A 19,395-nucleotide genomic window follows, 5' to 3' on the forward strand; every position below is an offset into this window, starting at 1 on the left:
CTAGGAGCCATCAGAGCTAGGAGCCATCAGAGCTAGGAGCCATCAGAACTAGGAGCCATCATAGCTAGGAGCCATCAGAGCTAGGAGCCATCAAAGCTAGGAGCCATCAGAACTAGGAGCCATCAGAACTAGGAGCCATCAGAGCTAGGAGCCATGAGAACTAGGAGCCATCAGGGCTAGGAGCCATCAGAACTAGGAGCCATCAGAACTAGGAGCCATCAGAGCTAGGAGCCATGAGAACTAGGAGCCATCAGGGCTAGGAGCCATCAGGGCTAGGAGCCATCAGAGCTAGGAGCCATGAGAACTAGGAGCCATCAGAGCTAGGAGCCATCAGAGCTAGGAGCCATCAGAGCTAGGAGCCATCAGAACTAGGAGCCATCAGAGCTAGGAGCCATCAGAACTAGGAGCCATCAGAGCTAGGAGCCATCAGAGCTAGGAGCCATCAGAGCTAGGAGCCATCAGAACTAGGAGCCATCAGAGCTAGGAGCCATCAGAACTAGGAGCCATCAGAGCTAGGAGCCATCAGAGCTTGGAGCCATCAGAGCTAGGAGCCATCAGGGCTAGGAGCCATCAGGGCTAGGAGCCATCAGAGCTAGGAGCCATCAGAGCTAGGAGCCATCAGAACTAGGAGCCATCAGAGCTAGGAGCCATCAGAGCTAGGAGCGATCAGAGTTAGGAGCCATCAGGGCTAGGAGCCATCAGAGCTAGGAGCCATCAGAGCTAGGAGCCATCATAGCTAGGAGCCATCAGAGCTAGGAGCCATCAGAGCTAGGAGCCATCAGAACTAGGAGCCATCAGAGCTAGGAGCCATCAGAGCTAGGAGCCATCAGAGCTAGGAGCCATCAGAGCTAGGAGCCATCAGAGCTAGGAGCAATCAGAACTAGGAGCCATCAGAGCTAGGAACCATCAGAGCTAGGAGCCATCAGAACTAGGAGCCACCAGAGCTAGGAGCCATCAGAGCTAGGGGCCATCGGAGCTAGGAGCCATCAGAGCTAGGAGCCATCAGAACTAGGAGCCATCAGAACTAGGAGCCATCAGAGCTAGGAGCCATCAGAGCTAGGAGCCATCAGAGCTAGGAGCCATCAGAACTAGGAGCCATCAGAGCTAGGAGCCATCAGAGCTAGGAGCCATCAGAACTAGGAGCCATCAGAACTAGGAGCCATCAGGGCTAGGAGCCATGAGAACTAGGAGCCATCAGGGCTAGGAGCCATCAGAACTAGGAGCCATCAGAACTAGGAGCCATCAGAGCTAGGAGCCGTGAGAACTAGGAGCCATCAGGGCTAGGAGCCATCAGGGCTAGGAGCCATCAGAGCTAGGAGCCATGAGAACTAGGAGCCATCAGAGCTAGGAGCCATCAGAGCTAGGAGCCATCAGAGCTAGGAGCCATCAGAACTAGGAGCCATCAGAGCTAGGAGCCATCAGGGCTAGGAGCCATGAGAGCTAGGAGCCATCAGAACTAGGAGCCATGAGAGCTAGGAGCCATCAGGGTTAGGAGCCATGAGAGCTAGGAGCCATCAGAACTAGGAGCCATCAGAGCTAGGAGCCATCAGGGCTAGGAGCCATGAGAGCTAGGAGCCATCAGAACTAGGAGCCATCAGAGCTAGGAGCCATCAGAGCTAGGAGCCATCAGGGCTAGGAGCCATCAGAGCTAGGAGCCATCATGGCTAGGAGCCATCAGAGCTAGGAGCCATCAGGGCTAGGAGCCATCAGAGCTAGGAGCCATCAGAGCTAGGAGCCATCAGGGCTAGGAGCCATCAGAGCTAGGAGCCATCATGGCTAGGAGCCATCAGAGCTAGGAGCCATCAGAGCTAGGAGCCATCAGAACTAGGAGCCACCAGGGCTAGGAGCCATCAGAGCTAGGAGCCATCAGAGCTAGGAGCCATCAGAGCTAGGAGCCATCAGAACTAGGAACAATCAAAACTAGGAGCCATCAGAGCTAGGAGCCATCAGAGCTAGGAGCCATCAGAACTAGGAGCCATCAGAACTAGGAGCCATCAGAGCTAGGAGCCATCAGAGCCAAGAGACATCAGAACTAGGAGCCATCAGAACTAGGAGCCATCAGAGCTAGGAGCCATCAGAGCTTGGAGCCATCAGAGCTAGGAGCCATCAGGGCTAGGAGCCATCAGAACTAGGAGCCATCAGAGCTAGGAGCCATCAGAGCTAGGAGCCATCAGAACTAGGAACCATCAGGGCTAGGAGCCATCAGAGCTAGGAGCCATCAGAACTAGGAGCCATCAGAGCTAGGAACCATCAGAGCTAGGAGCCATCAGAGCTAGGAGCCATCAGAACTAGGAGCCATCAGAGCTAGGAGCCATCAGAGCTAGGAGCCATCAGAGCTAGGAGCCATCAGAGCTAGGAGCCATCAGAGCTAGGAGCCATCAGAGCTAGGAGCCATCAGAGCTTGGAGCCATCAGAACTAGGAACCATCAGGGCTAGGAGCCATCAGAACTAGGAGCCATCAGAGCTAGGAGCCATCAGAGCTAGGAGCCATCAGAACTAGGAACCATCAGGGCTAGGAGCCATCAGAGCTAGGAGCCATCAGAACTAGGAGCCATCAGAGCTAGGAACCATCAGAGCTAGGAGCCATCAGAGCTAGGAGCCATCAGAACTAGGAGCCATCAGAGCTAGGAGCCATCAGAGCTAGGAGCCATCAGAGCTAGGAGCCATCAGAGCTAGGAACCATCAGAGCTAGGAGCCATCAGAGCTAGGAGCCATCAGAGCTAGGAGCCATCAGAGCTAGGAACCATCAGAGCTAGGAGCCATCAGAGCTAGGAGCCATCAGAGCTAGGAGCCATCAGAGCTAGGAGCCATCAGAGCTAGGAGCCATCAGAACTAGGAGCCATCAGAGCTAGGAGCCATCAGAGCTAGGAGCCATCAGAACTAGGAACCATCAGGGCTAGGAGCCATCAGAGCTAGGAGCCATCAGGGCTAGGAGCCATCAGAACTAGGAGCCATCAGAGCTAGGAGCCATCAGAGCTAGGAGCCATCAGAACTAGGAACCATCAGGGCTAGGAGCCATCAGAGCTAGGAGCCATCAGAACTAGGAGCCATCAGAGCTAGGAGCCATCAGAGCTAGGAGCCATCAGAGCTAGGAGCCATCAGAGCTAGGAGCCATCAGAACTAGGAGCCATCAGAACTAGGAGCCATCAGAGCTAGGAGCCATCAGAGCTAGGAGCCATCAGAGCTAGGAGCCATCAGAGCTAGGAGCCATCAGAGCTAGGAGCCATCAGGGCTAGGAGCCATCAGAACTAGGAGCCATCAGAGCTAGGAGCCATCAGAGCTAGGCGCCATCAGAACTAGGAACCATCAGGGCTAGGAGCCATCAGAGCTAGGAGCCATCAGAACTAGGAGCCATCAGAGCTAGGAGCCATCAGAGCTAGGAGCCATCAGAGCTAGGAGCCATCAGAGCTAGGAGCCATCAGAGCTAGGAGCCATCAGAGCTAGGAGCCATCAGAACTAGGAGCCATCTGGAGTAAGGTAGAATACATTCATTCTCATTCTAGAGGTAGAAAACTGAAGCCTCTGAGCAGTCTGTTTTATCCATTCCTTCCACGATACATTATTTGGATGAAAAATTCACTAAGGTGTGTGGAACGGTTTCAGAACGGTCCATATTTCTCTGGAGGGTGTTTACTAACATGGCTGCCGTGGAATTACTGCATGTGATGTCATTTAGAATACTCTTTGATTGGTTGAAAACCACAATGACCAAACAAACTCGTTGGCTCATGCCAAATGCCACATTATTCCCTAAAAAAAATGCACTACTTTTCATCAGAGTCCTATGGGCCCTGGTCAAAAGTAGTGCACTAAATAGGGAATAGGGTGCCAACCATGGTCAAAAGTAACGCTCTAAATAAGGAATAGGGTGACAACCCTGGTCAAAAGTAGTGCACTAAATAGGGAATAGGGTGCCACACCTGGTCAAAAGTAGTGCACTAAATAGGGAATAGGGTGCCACACCTGGTCAAAAGTAGTGCACTAAATAGGGAATAGGGTGCAATTTGGGATGTAATTTCTAGGGTTTTGACAGGCCTCATTCACTACAGGAACACCACAACCCCACCAGCTATCTGAAGGGTTGTAAAGACCTCTAGCTCTGATTAGTCTCCCTCATCAGCCTGTCTGCTGCCCTGTGATAACATCCCTTACTGCCCCTGTCTATCTGCTGCCCTGTGATAACATCCCTTACTGTCCCTGTCTATCTGCTGCCCTGTGATAACATCCCGTACTGCCCCCTGTCTATCTGCTGCCCTGTGATAACATCCCTTACTGCCCCCTGTCTATCTGCTGCCCTGTGATAACACCCCTTACTGTCCCCTGTCTATCTGCTGCCCTGTGATAACATCCCTTACTATCCCCTGTCTATCTGCTGCCCTGTGATAACATCCCATACTGCCCCTGTCTATCTGCTGCCCTGTGATAACACCCCTTACTGTCCCCTGTCTATCTGCTGCCCTGTGATAACTTCCCTTACTGCCCCCTGTCTATCTGCTGCCCTGTGATAACATCCCGTACTGCCCCCTGTCTATCTGCTGCCCTGTGATAACCCCCTGTCTATCTGCTGCCCTGTGATAACATCCCTTACTGCCCCTGTCTATCTGCTGCCCTGTGATAACATCCCTTACTATCCCCTGTCTATCTGCTGCCCTGTGATAACATCGCTTACTGCCCCCTGTCTATCTGCTGCCCTGTGATAACATCCCTTACTGCCCCTGTCTATCTGCTGCCCTGTGATAACCCCCTGTCTATCTGCTGCCCTGTGATAACATCCCGTACTGTCCCCTGTCTATCTGCTGCCCTGTGATAACATCCCTTACTATCCCCTGTCTATCTGCTGCCCTGTGATAACCCCCTGTCTATCTGCTGCCCTGTGATAACATCCCTTACTGCCCCTGTCTATCTGCTGCCCTGTGATAACATCCCGTACTGTCCCCTGTCTATCTGCTGCACTGTGACAACTTCCCTTACTGTCCCCTGTCTATCTGCTGCACTGTGACAACTTCCCTTACTGCTCCCTGGGGACCACTAACAGAGTTGGGTGATGAAGGATAGCCTCTTGCAAAAGAAGAGCACCTAAACAGAGAGGTGGGGGAGAGAGAGAGAGCGAGAGAGAGAGAGAGAGAGACAGAGAGAGAGAGACAGAGAGAGAGAGAGACAGAGACAGAGAGAGACAGAGAGAGACAGAGAGAGACAGAGAGAGAGACAGAGAGAGAGACAGAGAGAGAGACAGAGAGAGAGACAGAGAAGTGTACTGTACACTAAAGAGAAGTCCTGGAAGACGATATAATGAGGTGTACTATGGTTTTCTCATTCCACTCTGCTGTACGCTCTTGTTTTTCTGCTGGGAAGGAAAAACGATAATGGCCACTTGTCATGAAAGGTATGAAACTGAGGAGCGTTAGAATAATAGCTAAAGTAAGTTGCATTGAATAACATAATTTTCTCCATTTCTACAACCATGGAACAGCATGTTCAAATGTCTGTACTTTTAGAGGTGGGTAGCTCCATTAAGATCTCTAACCTTCCCTCCCCCTCCCGCTCCACTCTCTTCCCCCTCCCCTTCGCCTCCCCTCCCCTCTTCTCTCTAGGCAGTCTGCTAAGCTGGCTAGTCCGTCTACAACAGCAGCTGTCAAAAGTGGTCCGTCGACCTATCGACTTCTCTATTCACCCGTCCTTCACCAATCACATTCTCGCCTACCCATTCCTTCATTCGGGTGATTATTAGCGCGCTGGACAGCGGTCAAGAAACGGTATGAATGTATGTACATTAGACATTTCTACACAGTTTCAATTTGTTTTTTAGTCATTTTTCAGTATATTGTTTCAGATACCTCCCCGGGCCGGATTGGACTCCCTCGTGGGCCGGATGTTTGACATCACTGCTATAGATCCATCTGTATCTGGGCTCTGACTTCTGGCGTCCATTATATACATACTGTACTGTACATATCATAATTAACATCACACACAGGTAGTCTATACATCTGTAACATTCTCTATACATGTATACCTGTATACTCTATACATACTGCAAATAGAACCTATTCTATGCACATTCTATGCACATTCTATGCACATTCTATGCACATCTCTGTTAGCAGCTAATTAGTTAGCGTTATAGAAGACAACATAAAGCCCTGTAATTGTCCCTCTGGTCCCCTGGAGACAGCTTCTCACTGTGTCCCTGACTCACAAGCTGTCACCATACAATACACCTAATACATTGACATAAGGCACGATGGCCTGCTGTCTTCACCCATAGCTCCCCCCTCCCATCTACCTCCCCCCTCTCCTCACCTCTTGGTCCAATTCCTCACCCCTCCTCCTCTCACCCTTGGTTCAGTACCTCCCCCCTTCCTCCTCCTCCATCCTCCATCCTCCATCCTCTCACCCCTCCTGCCTAACCCCTATCTCCAATACCTACCCTCTACCTCTACCTCTAACCCTCTCCTCCATCCTCTCACCCCTCCTGCCTAACCCCTATCTCCAATACCTACCCTCTACCTCTACCCCTCTCCTCCATCCTCTCACCCCTCCTCGCTCCCCCCTCTCCCCTGCCCCGTGCAGGTCAGGTTCGACGACCTCTGTACCATTACAGCCCATGGTCCTGTTCAGTAGGTGGAAAATGTTTTTAAATAGAGTAAAAATAAACACATATTGTTACTTTCCATTGCAAAACGTTTGCTACGATGTTCCCTACTGAACGCGACCTTGATTTTCTAAAGAAAGACAGGAAGATACAGGGCCTACTGTATATAATGACTGTATATAATGACTGTATCTAATGACTTCTTTCACATTTTGTTGCATTATTCAGGTGGGTTTGAAATAGATTTAATTGTAATTCTTGGTCATTGATAAAGACAAAATACTCTCTAGTATCAAAGTGAAAATAAATTTAACATTTTTTTACAAATTAAATTACTGATATATTTCCTAAATTAGCTCAGAAGTCAAATGTGGCTTAACAAATCACATAATAAGTTATATGGACTCACTTTGTGAGAAATATTAGGTGTTGACATGATTTTTGAATGACCTTTTCCTCTGTCCTCCATGCATACAACATCTGTACTGCTGCACGGGTGGTTAAAGGGCGTGTATTCAGCGTTTCACTGTGAGGTCTACTACACCTGTTGTATTCAGCGTTTCACTGTGAGGTCTACTACACCTGTTGTATTCAGCGTTTCACTGTGAGGTCTACTACACCTGTTGTATTCAGCGTTTCACTGTGAGGTCTACTACACCTGTTGTATTCAGCGTTTCACTGTGAGGTCTACTACACCTGTTGTATTCAGCGTTTCACTGTGAGGTCTACTACACCTGTTGTATTCAGCGTTTCACTGTGAGGTCTACTACACCTGTTGTATTCAGCGTTTCACTGTAAGGTCTACTACACCTGTTGTATTCAGCGTTTCACTGTGAGGTCTACTACACCTGTTGTATTCAGCGTTTCACTGTGAGGTCTACTACACCTGTTGTATTCAGCGTTTCACTGTGAGGTCTACTACACCTGTTGTATTCAGCGTTTCACTGTAAGGTCTACTACACCTGTTGTATTCAGCGTTTCACTGTAAGGTCTACTACACCTGTTGTATTCAGCGTTTCACTGTGAGGTCTACTACACCTGTTGTATTCAGCGTTTCACTGTAAGGTCTACTACACCTGTTGTATTCAGCGTTTCACTGTAAGGTCTACTACACCTGTTGTATTCAGCGTTTCACTGTGAGGTCTACTACACCTGTTGTATTCAGCGTTTCACTGTAAGGTCTACTACACCTGTTGTATTCAGCGTTTCACTGTAAGGTCTACTACACCTGTTGTATTCAGCGTTTCACTGTAAGGTCTACTACACCTGTTGTATTCAGCGTTTCACTGTAAGGTCTACTACACCTGTTGTATTCAGCGTTTCACTGTGAGGTCTACTACACCTGTTGTATTCAGCGTTTCACTGTAAGGTCTACTACACCTGTTGTATTCAGCGTTTCACTGTAAGGTCTACTACACCTGTTGTATTCAGCGTTTCACTGTGAGGTCTACTACACCTGTTGTATTCAGCGTTTCACTGTGAGGTCTACTACACCTGTTGTATTCAGCGTTTCACTGTGAGGTCTACTACACCTGTTGTATTCAGCATTTCACTGTAAGGTCTACTACACCTGTTCTATTCAGCATTTCACTGTAAGGTCTACTACACCTGTTGTATTCAGCATTTCACTGTGAGGTCTACTACACCTGTTGTATTCAGCGTTTCACTGTAAGGTCTACTACACCTGTTGTATTCAGCGTTTCACTGTAAGGTCTACTACACCTGTTGTATTCAGCGTTTCACTGTAAGGTCTACTACACCTGTTGTATTCAGCGTTTCACTGTGAGGTCTACTACACCTGTTGTATTCAGCGTTTCACTGTGAGGTCTACTACACCTGTTGTATTCAGCGTTTCACTGTGAGGTCTACTACACTTGTTGTATTCAGCGTTTCACTGTGAGGTCTACTACACCTGTTGTATTCAGCATTTCACTGTGAGGTCTACTACACCTGTTGTATTCAGCATTTCACTGTAAGGTCTACTACACCTGTTGTATTCAGCGTTTCACTGTGAGGTCTACACCTGTTGTATTCAGCATTTCACTGTGAGGTCTACTACACCTGTTGTATTCAGCATTTCACTGTAAGGTCTACTACACCTGTTGTATTCAGCGTTTCACTGTAAGGTCTACTACACCTGTTGTATTCAGCATTTCACTGTAAGGTCTACTACACCTGTTGTATTCAGCATTTCACTGTGAGGTCTACTACACCTGTTGTATTCAGCGTTTCACTGTAAGGTCTACTACACCTGTTGTATTCAGCGTTTCACTGTAAGGTCTACTACACCTGTTGTATTCAGCATTTCACTGAGGTCTACTACACCTGTTGTATTCAGCATTTCACTGTGAGGTCTACTACACCTGTTGTATTCAGCATTTCACTGTAAGATCTACTACACCTGTTGTATTCAGCATTTCACTGTAAGGTCTACTACACCTGTTGTATTCAGCGTTTCACTGTGAGGTCTACTACACCTGTTGTATTCAGCGTTTCACTGTGAGGTCTACTACACTTGTTGTATTCAGCGTTTCACTGTGAGGTCTACTACACCTGTTGTATTCAGCATTTCACTGTGAGGTCTACTACACCTGTTGTATTCAGCATTTCACTGTAAGGTCTACTACACCTGTTGTATTCAGCGTTTCACTGTAAGGTCTACTACACCTGTTGTATTCAGCATTTCACTGAGGTCTACTACACCTGTTGTATTCAGCATTTCACTGTGAGGTCTACTACACCTGTTGTATTCAGCATTTCACTGTAAGATCTACTACACCTGTTGTATTCAGCATTTCACTGTAAGGTCTACTACACCTGTTGTATTCAGCATTTCACTGTGAGGTCTACTACACCTGTTGTATTCAGCATTTCACTGTGAGGTCTACTACACCTGTTGTATTCAGCATTTCACTGTGAGGTCTACTACACCTGTTGTATTCAGCATTTCACTGTAAGGTCTACTACACCTGTTGTAGTCAGCGTTTCACTGTAAGATCTACACCTGTTGTATTCAGCATTTCACTGTAAGATCTACACCTGTTGTATTCAGCGTTTCACTGTAAGATCTACACCTGTTGTATTCAGCATTTCACTGTAAGGTCTACTACACCTGTTGTATTCAGCATTTCACTGTAAGGTCTACTACACCTGTTGTATTCAGCATTTCACTGTAAGATCTACACCTGTTGTATTCAGCGTTTCACTGTAAGATCTACACCTGTTGTATTCAGCATTTCACTGTAAGGTCTACTACACCTGTTGTATTCAGCATTTCACTGTGAGGTCTACTACACCTGTTGTATTCAGCATTTCACTGTAAGGTCTACTACACCTGTTGTATTCAGCATTTCACTGTAAGGTCTACTACACCTGTTGTATTCAGCATTTCACTGTAAGGTCTACTACACCTGTTGTATTCAGCATTTCACTGTAAGGTCTACTACACCTGTTGTATTCAGCATTTCACTGTAAGGTCTACTACACCTGTTGTATTCAGCATTTCACTGTAAGGTCTACTACACCTGTTGTATTCAGCATTTCACTGTAAGGTCAACTACACCTGTTGTATTCAGCATTTCACTGTAAGGTCTACTACACCTGTTGTATTCAGCATTTCACTGTAAGGTCTACTACACCTGTTGTATTCAGCATTTCACTGTAAGGTCTACTACACCTGTTGTATTCAGCATTTCACTGTAAGGTCTACTACACCTGTTGTATTCAGCATTTCACTGTAAGGTCTACTACACCTGTTGTATTCAGCATTTCACTGTAAGGTCAACTACACCTGTTGTATTCAGCATTTCACTGTAAGGTCTACTACACCTGTTGTATTCAGCATTTCACTGTAAGGTCTACTACACCTGTTGTATTCAGCATTTCACTGTAAGGTCTACTACACCTGTTGTATTCAGCATTTCACTGTAAGGTCTACTACACCTGTTGTATTCAGCATTTCACTGTAAGGTCTACTACACCTGTTGTATTCAGCATTTCACTGTAAGGTCAACTACACCTGTTGTATTCAGCATTTCACTGTAAGGTCTACTACACCTGTTGTATTCAGCATTTCACTGTAAGGTCTACTACACCTGTTGTATTCAGCATTTCACTGTAAGGTCTACTACACCTGTTGTATTCATCATTTCACTGTAAGGTCTACTACACCTGTTGTATTCAGCATTTCACTGTAAAGTCTACTACACCTGTTGTATTCAGCATTTCACTGTGAGGTCTACTACACCTGTTGTATTCAGCATTTCACTGTAAGGTCTACTACACCTGTTGTATTCAGCATTTCACTGTAAGGTCTACTACACCTGTTGTATTCAGCATTTCACTGTAAGGTCTACTACACCTGTTGTATTCAGCATTTCACTGTGAGGTCTACTACACCTGTTGTATTCAGCATTTCACTGTGAGGTCTACTACACCTGTTGTATTCAGCATTTCACTGTAAGGTCTACTACACCTGTTGTATTCAGCATTTCACTGTAAGGTCTACTACACCTGTTGTATTCAGCATTTCACTGTGAGGTCTACTACACCTGTTGTATTCAGCATTTCACTGTAAGGTCTACTACACCTGTTGTATTCAGCATTTCACTGTAAGGTCTACTACACCTGTTGTATTCAGCATTTCACTGTAAGGTCTACTACACCTGTTGTATTCAGCATTTCACTGTAAGGTCTACTACACCTGTTGTATTCAGCATTTCACTGTGAGGTCTACTACACCTGTTGTATTCATCATTTCACTGTAAGGTCTACTACACCTGTTGTATTCAGCATTTCACTGTAAAGTCTACTACACCTGTTGTATTCAGCATTTCACTGTGAGGTCTACTACACCTGTTGTATTCAGCATTTCACTGTAAGGTCTACTACACCTGTTGTATTCAGCATTTCACTGTAAGGTCTACTACACCTGTTGTATTCAGCATTTCACTGTAAGGTCTACTACACCTGTTGTATTCAGCATTTCACTGTAAGGTCTACTACACCTGTTGTATTCATCATTTCACTGTAAGGTCTACTACACCTGTTGTATTCAGCATTTCACTGTAAAGTCTACTACACCTGTTGTATTCAGCATTTCACTGTGAGGTCTACTACACCTGTTGTATTCAGCATTTCACTGTAAGGTCTACTACACCTGTTGTATTCAGCATTTCACTGTAAGGTCTACTACACCTGTTGTATTCAGCATTTCACTGTAAGGTCTACTACACCTGTTGTATTCAGCATTTCACTGTAAGGTCTACTACACCTGTTGTATTCAGCATTTCACTGTAAGGTCTACTACACCTGTTGTATTCAGCATTTCACTGTAAGGTCAACTACACCTGTTGTATTCAGCATTTCACTGTAAGGTCTACTACACCTGTTGTATTCAGCATTTCACTGTAAGGTCAACTACACCTGTTGTATTCAGCATTTCACTGTAAGGTCTACTACACCTGTTGTATTCAGCATTTCACTGTAAGGTCAACTACACCTGTTGTATTCAGCATTTCACTGTAAGGTCAACTACACCTGTTGTATTCAGCATTTCACTGTGAGGTCTACTACACCTGTTGTATTCAGCATTTCACTGTAAGGTCAACTACACCTGTTGTATTCAGCATTTCACTGTAAGGTCTACTACACCTGTTGTATTCAGCATTTCACTGTAAGGTCTACACCTGTTGAGTTCCTTCTGAACTGAACTGTAAGGACAACTGCTTAGTGATGTAGTTACCATGATGATTTTAAACTGAGGATGGATTAGAGATGTTTTAGTGACTTCACAACTCCACGTATTGTGTGTAGATTGATGAGGTCGACAACATCCTAAATGACAGAGTTAAAAGAATAATGAAACTATGCAACAAGGCAGTAAAGTAATTCTGCAAAAAAAACACGGCAGAGACATGTCGTTTTTGGCCTAAATTCAAAACGTTATGTTTGGGACAAATCCAACACAACACATTTTTCAAGCATGGTGGTGGCTGCATCATGGTATGGGTATGCTTGACATTGGCAAAGACTGGGGAGTTTTTCAGGATGAAAAGAAACAGGATGGCGCTAAGCACAGGCAAAATCCTAGAAGAAAACCTGCTTCAGTTTGCTTTACACCAGACACTGGGAGAGGAATTCACCTTTCGTCAGGACAATAACCTACAACACAAAGCCATATCTACACTGGAGTTGCTTACCAAGAAGACAGTGAATGTTCCTTAGTGGCCAAATTACAGTTTTGACCTAAATCTGATCGAAAATCTATGACAAGACTTGAACATTGATGTCTAGCCATGATCCCCAACACCTTGAAAGAGTTTTAAGAATTTTTTTAAGAATAGTGGACAAATATTGCACAATCCAGGTGGGCAAAGCTCGTATGAGACTTACCTAAAACGACTCAGAGCTGTAATCACTGCTAAAGATGTTTCTACTATATATTGACCCATATATTGACCCATATATTGACCCATATATTGAGGTGAGAACTGATCTAACCAAGATATATTACTGTTTTATTTTTCATTAATCTTTAAAAAATATTAGCATTTTTCTTCCATTTTGACATTACAGAGTATTTTGTGTAGATCGTTGACAAAAAAAACAAACAATTAAAACCATTTTAATCCCACTTTGTAACACAATAACATGTGAAGAAATCCAATGGAAGTGTAGACTTTCTACACTCAGAAAAAAGGGTTCCAAAAGGATTCTTTGCAGAAGGTTCTACCAAGAACTGTTTTGATCAGAAGAACCCTTTTGGAAGAAAAGGGTTCTTTGTAAGGCAAAGGGTTCCACCTAGAACCTTTGACATCATAAGAACCGTTTTTTGGATGAAAGTATTCTTTGACGGTTCTTTGGAAGGCAGGAAGGATTATTCGGAAGGCTAGAAGGGTTCTACCAGAGAGCCATCTATAAATATTTCCCAGCATGCTCTATTGCAGGGATATGTTCAGAATTGTTTGTTTTACTGTAATATCTGTGTTTTTGCATGTACATTGATTGGTTGATTAATGTTATGCTACACATAGATAGAAAACATACAGTTTTCTAAATGAATCTGCTAGTAATTGGATGTATTGCAAACGTTACTGTTTCAGTTAAGATAACTGAGATAGTCTCAGTATTCAATCTTCCCTACCCTGGCAGTCATTCTGAATGCAGGTTACAGGTGATTAACAATTCCACTCATTGGATTTCCTAACTCTGGCTGGATTCCAATAGGTATAATATATCACTTTAACTAGACAAGTCAGTTATTTACAATGACGGCCTACAACGACCAAACCTGGACGATGCTGGGCCAATTGTGAGCCGCCCTATCGCACTCCTAATCACGGCCGGTTATGATACAGCCTGGAATCAAACCAGAGTGTCTGTAGTGTAGTCTCTAGCACTGAGATGCAGTGCCTTAAACCTCTGCACCACTCGGGAGCCCAAAATCATAATGTGACTTGCAGGTCTGATGTGGCCTGTAAACCAGGAGTTTCCTAACCCCGCCGTGCTAGTGTATAACTAGTCCCCTCAAAGAAAGGCCTGATGAAAGATGTAATGTATTGTCATAAATAATTACATGTTCAATAATAATAAGCCCGGTGGAACCATTCATAGAAGGTTCCAGGAAGAACCCTCCAAAGATAAAATGGTTCTTGGTAGAACCCTTCATAGTGGGACCTAGGCAGAACCATATATACATAGGAGGGTTTTAGATAGAACCCTGTGCAAAGTGTTCTACCCAGCACCAAAAAGGGTTGGCCTATGGGGACAAACCAAAGAGCCCTGTATGGTTCTACTTAGAACCTTTTTTTTTTCTAAAAGTGGTTATGACCACAGTCACAATGACTTCAGCTGGGACAATATTATTCATGTTCAGTCAGACACACACCTCAGCAAACCATTCACTGTCATTTACCACATCTGAATCCCCTTGTGAAATATAATGTCAAGGCCTTCATTGTTGAATATATCTGTGAGCACATCGTGTTCATTGGCCAATGTGCATCTTTTCCCTGTACATTATGTCCATATCATAATGCCCTGCATATAATGTAGACAGCCACTGCCAACATCCCTCCTTCCATGCATTTATAGTGCACAATGCACAGTAACCTACAGAATGGACCCACAGTAACCTACAAAATGGACCCATAGTAACCTATAGAATGAACCCATAGTAACCTACAGAATGAACCCATAGTAACCTACAGAATGAACCCATAGTAACCTACAGAATGAACCCATAGTAACCTATAGAACGAATCCATAGTAACCTATAGGATGAACACATAGTAACCTACAGAATGAACCCATAGTAACCTATAGAATGAACCCATAGTAACCTATAGAATGAACCCATAGTAACCTACAGAATGAACCCATAGTAACCTATAGAATGAACCCATAGTAACCTACAGAATGAACCCATAGTAACCTATAGAATGAAACCCATAGTAACCTACATAATGAACCCATAGTAACCAACAGAATGAACCCATAGTAACCTACAGAATGAAAATATCGTAACCTATAGAATGAACCCACAGTAACCTACATAATGAACCCATAGTAACCTACAGAATGAACCCATAGTAACCTACAGAATGAACACATAGTAACCTACAGAATGAACCCATAGTAACCTACAGAATGAACCCATAGTAACCTATAGAATGAACCCATAGTAACCTACAGAATGAACCCATAGTAACCTATAGAATGAATCCATAGTAACCTATAGAATGAACCCATAGTAACCTATAGAATGAACCCATAGTAACCTACAGAATGAATCCATAGTAACCTACAGAATGAACCCATAGTAACCTACAGAATGAACCCATAGTAACCTACAGAATGAATCCATAGTAATCTACAGAATGAACCCATAGTAACCTATAGAATGAACCCATAGTAACCTACAGAATGAACCCATAGTAACCTAATGAATGAATCCATAGTAACCTACAGAATGAACCCATAGTAACCTATAGAATGAACCCATAGTAACCTATAGAATGAACCCATAGTAACCTACAGAATGAACCCATAGTAACCTAATGAATGAATCCATAGTAACCTACAGAATGAACCCATAGTAACCTATAGAATGAACCCATAGTAACCTACAGAATGAACCCATAGTAACCTATAGAATGAATCCATAGTAACCTATAGAATGAACCCATAGTAACCTACAGAATGAACCCATAGTAACCTAATGAATGAATCCATAGTAACCTACAGAATGAACCCATAGTAACCTACATAATGAACCCATAGTAACCTATAGAATGAACCCATAGTAACCTATAGAATGAACCCATAGTAACCTACAGAATGAACCCATAGTAACCTACAGAATGAACCCATAGTAACCTACAGAATGAACCCATAGTAACCTATAGAATGAACCCATAGTAATCTATAGAATGAACCCATAGTAACATACAGAATGAACCCATAGTAACATACAGAATGAACCCACAGTAACCTGTAGAATGAACCCATAGTAACCTATAGAATGAACCCATAGTAACCTATAGAATGAACCCATAGTAACCTATAGAATGAACCCATAGTAATCTATAGAATGAACCCATAGTAACCTACAGAATGAACCCACAGTAACCTGTAGAATGAACCCATAGTAACCTATAGAATGAACCCATAGTAACCTATAGAATGAATCCATAGTAACCTACAGAATGAACCCATAGTAACCTATAGAATGAACCCATAGTAACCTACAGAATGAACCCATAGTAACCTACAGAATGAATCCATAGTAACCTACAGAATGAACCCATAGTAACCTATAGAATGAACCCATAGTAACCTATAGAATGAATCCATAGTAACCTACAGAATGAACCCATAGTAACCTATAGAATGAATCCATAGTAACCTACAGAATGAACCCATAGTAACCTACAGAATGAACCCATAGTAACCTATAGAATGAATCCATAGTAACCTACAGAATGAACCCATAGTAACCTATAGAATGAACCCATAGTAACCTACAGAATGAACCCATAGTAACCTATAGAATGAACCCATAGTAACCTATAGAATGAATCCATAGTAACCTACAGAATGAACCCATAGTAACCTATAGAATGAACCCATAGTAACCTACAGAATGAACCCATAGTAACCTACAGAATGAATCCATAGTAACCTACAGAATGAACCCATAGTAACCTATAGAATGAACCCATAGTAACCTATAGAATGAATCCATAGTAACCTACAGAATGAACCCATAGTAACCTATAGAATGAATCCATAGTAACCTACAGAATGAACCCATAGTAACCTACAGAATGAACCCATAGTAACCTATAGAATGAATCCATAGTAACCTACAGAATGAACCCATAGTAACCTATAGAATGAACCCATAGTAACCTACAGAATGAACCCATAGTAACCTATAGAATGAATCCATAGTAACCTATAGAATGAATCCATAGCACAGACAAATGCAATGTAGGCAGTGAGGGATCAATTATGCTTTGACTACTACACGCTTCAAAGAGAAACCATAACATCCAATTAAAAAGGATGACAAAAAGACCCACCCCTATTCCAACCAATCAAGGAAAAGTACATTGTCTCTGGACCTATAGCGTCGCTTTACGAGGCGTTCTAAATGTCAGCGTTCTCAACTCTTATTGGTCGATGCAGCCGTCAAGCAATTTCTGCTGTACATAATAACGCGCTCGCTCGACAGGCGCTCGTGATGTGCATGCATTAAAGTGAAACCATGAACGTCACAGGTACCGAATTATCCAACACAGAGTGATTTCGGTCTTACGTTATAAAGGTCGGGTCTTACCGATAAACATGGCGCCTTCCTTAGTCTTTTCCGCCGCCAGCGCAGCTCCTTCTTTAGTCTTCTCCGCGGCCATAGCCATGCCGTCTTTAGCTTTGGACAACCCTTTCATGAACACATCCATCTCGACCCTGGTCCTGGTGCTCTGGAGAGATGCAAAGACCCAAGAATCACTTTCCATGTAGTCTATTTTGTCGGCCTATAGTCCCATACCGTAGTAACGTGGTAGGCCTAGTACTAGTTATACGGTAACGGGTAGCTAAATCGACTGAAGAGGAAACAAACTGTTCATAGTCCTGAAACAGAGCGTTTTAATTATGTATGATGAATTATTTTGTATTCGGTAGGGTCCTGGAGATCTGGAGAGAGGGGAATGGGATCCCATTACACCACCGATTGTCAGTAGTTTACTATGCGTTATACAGTTATGTGGTACTAGTTACACGGTAATGAATGACTGTTTTTAACGGATTGATTGCTCTGGAGAGAGATGAACCACGAATGGATGGATAGTCATACCGAATAAAATACGAACTGTCCATGGTGCTGAAAAAGCGCGTTTTAATTATGTATTCTGTATGAGTTTTATTCGGTATTTCTCGGTTATGGACTGTAGTTTTATTGATTGGCAGATGAGGAGATGTTAATAGCTTAACGCATGTAACTAGCTTTCACTGTTTCCCCTTTTCTCTTTCGTGTTTTCTTCCTTCTAATACCATAGTTGTCACTTTGTGTCTAGGCTTTCATTGGTAGCGATGACGGAAGAATGAGGATTAAAGGAAGCCTCCCCTCTCAGTTCACAGTTGGCCTCGATAGCCGATCCTCTGCCATAGACCAGTCATTATAGTAAAGGCCGTTATTTCATTTGTTTTCATACCTCCTCCCTTCCCCTTCTCCAAATGTCATGAAATATCCAGAGAGAGCGAGAGAGGGAGGAAAATGTTTATATGAAATGGTTAAATGTGCTCGCGGTCATTAATTATTACTCTCAATGTCCGCGCGAGCCGAGGACAAGTCAGGAAGTTGAATTTGAAATAGCGCCTATCTGATGTACCTGTTTAACCAAGCGCATTACCTGTAATATTGCCTAGCCCTACTATTATATGTGGGGGAAGGGGAGGGATAAAAAAAAACGTGATGCTCATCACGGGCACCAAGGACAATATGTATTTTGTCAAGAAATACATATATGTCTACAGGGTAGAATATGACATAAAACAAATATTTATATTTATTTTTTAATCAAATACACGATTTAATCAATAATTTCGATGTGTTAATATTATAATAAATATTAGGCTACTGTACCTTATAGAGAACGCCCATTCAGGAAATTATGTCTCGTTAATTTTCTCCTCAAATGCAACAATTGCTCTTTCGGCCTTTCATCAGGTTTCCATTTGACACGGATTTAATTCAACGTGTTAGTTATCTATAATTGACACGGATCAGTTACATAATAAACTAAAATATGTGTAGCCTTCAATGATTCCCCCCCTCCCTCCTATAACAACGTACCGTTATAATGTCGATATTATTTCCATACAACCTCCTACATGTTTTTCCCCTTTCTCTCGACGCCAGACACAAATATCACAACAAACATCATGAAATCCTCTTACCTTTTATTACAAAGATGACTTGTTTCCTCAAGGTTCTATTGCCCAGTTGATTCAAATATCGCCTCGAACCGGAGCTGCTGTCAGTGACTGATCGCTAGGTAGGTGGGCCTTCCTCGGGATGGTCTGTCTGTCGACCAATAGGAAGCGGCCGATCACGTAGCCACCTTTTTCATTGATCATTCCAACAGCACGACATCAACATCACTATCATCATCATCATCGTGACCATCAACAACATAGTCTTTACCCCTTTAAAATAGAAAACGCATAACATAATTTGTTATTATTAGACACTTAGTAAAAGTAGTATTAGCAGCAGCAGTGGTAGTGTCAGCAGGCCT

The 19,395-nt window shown here is 43.6% G+C and overlaps 1 protein-coding gene across 3 annotated transcripts in view; it reads right to left on the reverse strand.

The window, feature by feature from the left end:
* The window catches only part of LOC139574668 (beta-synuclein-like), a 30,587-nt gene extending 11,401 nt beyond the window's left edge, over positions 1-19,186 (reverse strand). For 2 of the 3 annotated variants that reach the window (XM_071399444.1, XM_071399443.1), the window contains exons 1-2: positions 19,055-19,170; positions 17,436-17,577 (exon numbers count right to left, since the gene is read on the reverse strand). In XM_071399444.1, coding sequence (XP_071255545.1) covers positions 17,436-17,556 — 121 coding nt within the window. In that variant the 5' untranslated portion in view covers positions 17,557-17,577; positions 19,055-19,170. Of the gene's footprint in view, positions 1-17,435; positions 17,578-19,054 lie in introns of all 3 variants that reach the window. The other variant, XM_071399445.1, reaches the window with a different exon arrangement.
* Between the last annotated feature and the right edge of the window lie 209 nt (positions 19,187-19,395).

This window comes from Salvelinus alpinus, chromosome 4 (assembly GCF_045679555.1).
Source record: "Salvelinus alpinus chromosome 4, SLU_Salpinus.1, whole genome shotgun sequence".
Classification (NCBI taxonomy): domain Eukaryota; kingdom Metazoa; phylum Chordata; class Actinopteri; order Salmoniformes; family Salmonidae; genus Salvelinus; species Salvelinus alpinus.